We start from the raw sequence: 6,138 nt of genomic DNA, 5'->3' as shown, positions 1-6,138 counted from the left end.
AATATAAACATAAATCATTACACAATTAAAAAGTAAAAATCAAAGTCTAAATAAGGTAACTAGAGTCGACGAAGTAATGAAGTAAAAAAACATCATATGCTATTTATTATGTATCACATAATACAAATAATTATTTCTAAAAAATGGTTAAATTTTACCATTGCAGTCTTCAAACTTTTAAAGTTGTGGTTAATAAATCTCCCAAACTTTTAGTGTTGCATTTGATAGATACCTTAAATTAAAAAAATGTTTAGTAAACTTCTGAACTTTCAATTTTATGTCTAATAGATTCCTAATCTATTAGACACAAAATTAATAAATTGGAGAACTATTATTTTGTGTCAAATATGTTATTGAATTTTAAAAATGAGTCTATTAAACATAAAATTGAAAATTCAAAACTTATTAGATACCTTTTAAAATTCATAGACTTATTAAACACAATATTAAAAGTTTAAAGACCTATTATTTATTTACAATTTTTTTTTTTGCAAAAGGGTATTTTTTTTTAATATAGATTTTAGGGTAACTCATAGCTTTATCCTAAGGTACATATTTTTAAAAGTTTAAATACTTCATTAAATACAACTTTGAAAGCTAATACGAGCTTGAGCACTAATTGGCACATAATGGGTTTAAATTCTTCCACCCCCATTTGTTGTACTAAAAAAACAAACTTTGAAAATTTAGAGACTAAATTTAGCCCCATTTGATAATCATTTTGTTTTTAATTTTCTATTTATGAAAATTAAGCTGGTAAACACTAATTTCACTCTTTCTTATATTCAAAATCTAAGCAAAAATTTGAAAATAACACAAAATAGTCTTAAAAAACTTACCTTTGTGTTTAAATTTGGTTGGGAGTTGGAATCTGTTTCTAAAAAAGATTAAAACTACACCATACCAAAAAATTGTGAGTCCAAAGAAAGGTAATTAAAATCCACTAGAACATTTTCTTCATTGGCGTATTTAGTATTACCATCTACATCTACTCTATCTTCAACAGCTCATCATTCAACCTTTTGCTTGGGATTCATGCACTATTGAAACCAGAATATTATAAAAAGAAAGAAGGTGGGGGAGAGAGAAAAAGAAGGGGGAAGTTCCGGTAGTCGGTAATGGTATAGTTGGTTGGGCAGTGGCAAAGCGCGAGGCAAAGGCAAAGCAAATGGGGGGTCTGATTGAGAATAAGCGGTTTCTTGGAGAGATACATTGCACATTCACAAACCCACCACAAATGCATAATCAAAATATGAATTTTCTCAGCGATTGTGACTGAGAATGACATCTTCCCTTTTTCTTATTTTATGCATTAATCAATTCATTCGTCGAAATATATAATACTCTTCTCTTTCTTCTTTCCACAAACCAAATATTTTCCCCCTTCCTCTTTTTTCCCCCTTTTGCCTCTCTGGGGTTCTCTGCAAATGCTCTTCTCCTTTCTCCCATTCTTGATTCTTGCCTTCTCTGCGACTTCCGAGTTCGATTTCTGCTCTGGGGAACCGTTTCCGTTTCGATTCTTGTGGGTTGTTGTTGTTCTTCTGCTGTGCCCATGCCTGCTCTCGTCAACTACGGTGGTGTGTTCTTTGATCTTTTTCTCTTTTTGGTTTTGATCTTGTTTGGTTTGGGAGAGGTTGTGAATCTATTTGGCTTGATGGGTCTTGATTTTTTTTTTTGTTTATGAAGCCGTTTCTGAGCTTTTATGATCTGGGTTTCTTTGCTGAGGGCTGTTTTTGATGGAGAAGTATAGTTTTGTAGAAAACTTTAGCTAGTTTGTTCTTTGTTAAGAGTAATCTGAAGATATCTTGTATATGAATCATGTTAAATATCTCTGAACTTGCTTGTTAGATTTCCAAGTGGATCTGTTTCAGAATTAGTTTCTATTGAGAGTGTCCATGGATGAAATTTCTTTACTTATGAGCAGAACTCCATAGTTGAGGCTTTTTGGAGAGAATAAGAGTTTGCATTTTAGATGATTTAGATTAGATGAAGCAGTTTTGGCTGATGTGTTTGTTATTGGATTTTTTAGGTGATGATGAATACTACCCTGGGGGTTCCTTTTACCCGAGCCCCATGGATTTGGATGGCTTGCTGCCTACTAGCTCTCATGTCGATCTGTATTTTCGTCCTAGTAAGAGAGCTCGGATCGGTGCCCCAGTTGTCTTTGGAGGAAGGGAACTTGAGCTGGAGAGTAGTAGACCTTCCATTGAAGCTCTTCCTGATGAATGCCTCTTTGAGATCTTCAGGCATCTGCACAGTGCTAGAGAGAGGAGCTCATGTGCGGGCGTCTCGAGACGGTGGCTTATGCTTTTGAGTACTATTCGTAAGGCTGAAATTTGCAAGGAGCAGCAGAAGCCTGAATCTGATGATATCTCGATAATGAACGGTGACGACGATCAAGAAGTTGAAAGTAATGGTTTTCTTACAAGATGTTTGGAAGGAAAGAAAGCTACCGATGTACGACTTGCTGCTATTGCTGTAGGAACTAGTGGACGTGGGGGTTTGGGCAAGCTTTCTATTCGAGGAAGTAACTCTACTCGTGGAGTTACCAACCTTGGTCTTTCGGCAATTGCCCATGGCTGCCCTTCTCTTCGAATGCTTTCTCTGTGGAACGTGCCAGCCGTTGGGGATGAAGGATTATTCGAAATAGCTAGAGAATGCCATTTGCTTGAAAAGCTTGACCTCTGCCACTGCCCTTCAATCTCAGACAAAGGTTTGATTGCAATTGCAGAGCGATGCACTAATTTGACCTCTTTAAATATTGAATCATGTCCAAAGATTGGAAATGACGGTCTGCAAGCAATTGGAAAATTATGTTCTAAACTGCAGGCGATCTCTATTAGAGATTGTCCTCGTGTTGGGGATCAAGGTGTTTCGAGTCTATTTGCATCATCTTCTTGTGACATGACGAAGGTAAAGATGCAGGCATTGAACATAACGGATTTCTCGCTTGCTGTGATCGGACATTATGGCCAGGCCATAACACACCTTACCCTCAGCGGTCTTCAGAACGTTAGTGAGAAGGGATTTTGGGTCATGGGTAGTGCTCAAGGCTTGAAGAAATTGGCATCGTTGACAATTGCATCTTGCCGAGGGATGACTGATGTGAGTCTCGAAGCGATGGGAAAGGGAATTGGAAACCTGAAGCAGATGTGCATCCAAAAGTGTTGTTTTGTATCAGACAATGGATTAACAGCTTTTGCCCAAGCTGCAAGGTCGCTCGAGACCTTGCAACTAGAAGAATGCAACAGAATCACCTTACTGGGCATTGGTGGCGCCCTCTCGAACCATATCCCGAATTTGAAGTCTTTAAATTTAGTGAAGTGCATGGGGATCAAGGATATAGCTCAAGAAGTAACATTGCCCTCTATTTGCACCTCCCTTAGATCCTTGTCCATCCAAAACTGCCCTGGCTTTGGTAGTGCTAGTCTTTCAATGGTTGGGAGCTTATGTCCTCAACTTCAGCACGTTGAATTGATTGGCCTTTACGGTATTACCGATACTGCAATGCTTCCACTTCTCGAGACCTGCCAAGGGCTTGTAAAGGTGAACCTGAGTGGCTGCATAAATTTGACAGACGGAACGATTTCAACATTGGTTAGGCTGCACGGAGGAACCATCGAGGTTCTGAATCTTGACGGATGCAGAAAGATTACCGATGCGAGTTTGGTGGCTATTGCAGATGGTTGCTTATTACTGAATGAACTAGATGTTTCGAAGTGTGCAATTAGCGACGCAGGGCTTGCATTTCTTTCTTCTTCAGAGCAGATCAATTTGCAAGTCCTTTCCCTGTCGGGTTGTTCTGAAGTATCAAACAAGAGCTTTCCTTTCCTGGAAAGATTGGGGAAGTCACTCGTTGGATTGAATCTCAAAAACTGCCACTCGATCAGCAGTGGCACGGTTGGGATGATTGTTGAGAACTTATGGAGATGTGACATTCTCGTCTAACCATGGATATTAAGCTTGGCAAGGTAGTTAAAAAGATACGAGTAGATATCGACAAGTTCCCAGTTACAGTTTCTTAGTTACAGTGGTATAGGTACATCAAATATGTATGGTCTTTTTCACACAGATAGTAGCATTCAGCAAAGTCTGTTCTCCGTAAACAGCGGGCTTCCCGGCAGCGCAATCTTTCCGTGGCTCGGTTGTTTTAGGGAACTATGGCCAATTACCTTAATTTTTTGCAAGCTTTCTTCTAGCTTGTTCAAGTGTTTTGGGTCTCCATTGATGGAGGCTTCCTCTTTGATGGCCATGGCTCCTTAAGAAAATACAATCACCAAGTCACAGCTAAGATTTTCCTGTCTTTGTACTCCCACTGATCTAGCTACTGGTTTTGTCAAGCTGAATGTTCTTCTATAACTTCCTGTTTTAGCTTACACACATTACTTCGATGTAATCTGGTATAAGCTTTATATATACTCTCCTGTCATATAACTCTGTTGTGTTTCAAATAAGTCTTGTTTGTTCGGTTAAATGTCCTCGTTCTCGTCCAGTTTCAGTCTTTCGTGTTCTTTTGCATCTGCCGTGTTGCTTCGAGTGGTTGTAAGTGTGTTAAATGTGAGCTTTGGTCTCGGTAGTGTGTTCGTTCGGTCTGCGATCGCGACCTATGGTATCGTCGTTTTCGGTTTAATATGTGCACGTTGTAACTTGTGTGTTTACTAAATAATGAGAAGACGTGTTCTTCTTTGTTTTGTAAATTCCTCTCTTTGATATTTAACTTTTTGGCAAATTAGTGAAAAGTAGTCACATGAACGTCAAACAAAACAGAAGAGAAGGCAAAGATTGAGTGCTAATTTCAATCAAGTTCTTTTCTCATCTTTAAGTTTTGACATAATGGAACTGTTTTATCTTTGGGCCATTTTGGGACAGGAAAACAAGTTGTCTAATAATCAAGGATTTGGGAAATCTTGAAATCACCCACATGCCCAAGGAAATACGTCACCGGTTTTTTGCACTGGAATCTGTCAACGTTCAACCTATGAAGAATCTATAGTAGGATGACCTGTTAGTTATCATGTGACCCATTTTTTTTTTAGGTTTAGTCCATGAATCTATAGTATGATGACCAGTTCTCTCCGGCCGGAACAAGTCAAGTCGGTAAAACGAAAACCTCCTCAACTTTGGAAGTCTCCCAACTTATTTTGATAACTAAAATATCAAATAGGTTGAATTCAAATCCATCACCTAAATAAGCCGTATTTATAAATATAGCTCAAGGGTAATTATCAGTAGTGATGTATGAATGGTAAAATACAAATGAATGGGTAAGAAAAATTATTTCCTATTTAAAAATCTTTCTAGCTTTTTCTAAATTTTCTATGTGGCCTATATTTGAATTTCAACCAAACAGCATGTCCCTGTGGAAAAGAAATCAAAATTGCTTTTGGCTTTGCCCTTTCTCAAATTCATGAATATTTAGACTTTGCTGCAAAAGTTTGACTCTTCCAACAACTGAAGAGCCAACAACTTTCCTCTATGTGTTGGAGGATATTCTATCAAGTGAAACTATTCCCTATATCCCAAAAAAAAAAAAAAAAAATTATTCCTTATTAATGATTTCTATTAATCATCTAATAAAAACTTAAATTGAACCCAACATCTTACCAGTTACACGTAATTCAAATGCTTGTTTATATACGCATCTATTCATAAAATAAATAATATATATAGAAGGTATATATCTAGTTACTCTAATTTTTAAATCGCGTGTATCAAGTCCAATTCAAATTCAAAATAGGTCATTTGAGATTTCTAATGCTAAAATTTAAGGAAAAAAATCATTTTTTTACCCCCATAGCTTAATTAGTTAATTTTAATCTTAAATTTAGAAATTATTTGTATTAACCTTAATTGGTATAATTACTACGTCACAAAACTATGTTAAAATCGAGTCACTTGCATGCCAAACCGAACCATACCAATATTTGAACTTACCCACAAAATCAAGTCATAAAAAGAGCTCACAAATTTTACTTGAAACAACAAACACAACTGAAAAGAACCAATATATTTCAACATGTAGATTTATTAATTTCACCATTAATTTAACTTTTGAGTAGCGTTTTATTTAAACTTTAGGAATCAAAATAAAAATTTGGGACTTGAAAGTTATTTAATTAAAAGCGAAAACAGCACAAT

At 36.7% G+C, this 6,138-nt stretch overlaps 1 protein-coding gene across 1 annotated transcript; it reads left to right on the top strand.

Moving 5' to 3' along the window:
• Window positions 1-1,345: 1,345 nt before the first annotated feature.
• LOC111013082 (EIN3-binding F-box protein 1) lies at window positions 1,346-4,474 on the top strand. The gene is made up of 2 exons (XM_022287452.2): window positions 1,346-1,577; window positions 2,030-4,474. The coding sequence occupies exons 1-2, from the start codon at window positions 1,553-1,555 to the stop codon at window positions 3,946-3,948; spliced, it is 1,944 nt and encodes a 647-aa protein (XP_022143144.1). The 5' UTR covers window positions 1,346-1,552; the 3' UTR covers window positions 3,949-4,474.
• Window positions 4,475-6,138: the final 1,664 nt, after the last annotated feature.

This window comes from Momordica charantia, assembly GCF_013281855.1.
Source record: "Momordica charantia cultivar OHB3-1 chromosome 8 unlocalized genomic scaffold, Mcharantia_2.0 BLBB01000008.1, whole genome shotgun sequence".
Classification (NCBI taxonomy): Eukaryota; Viridiplantae; Streptophyta; class Magnoliopsida; order Cucurbitales; family Cucurbitaceae; genus Momordica; species Momordica charantia.
This window is presented reverse-complemented; position numbering and strand designations above follow the sequence as displayed.

Coding starts and splice junctions, on each gene's coding strand:
- LOC111013082 (XM_022287452.2), top strand. CDS start 1,553: ATGCCTGCTCTCGTCAACTACGGTG. Junction 1,578..2,029: donor TGCTCTCGTCAACTACGGTG/GTGTGTTCTTTG, acceptor TGGATTTTTTAG/GTGATGATGAATACTACCCT.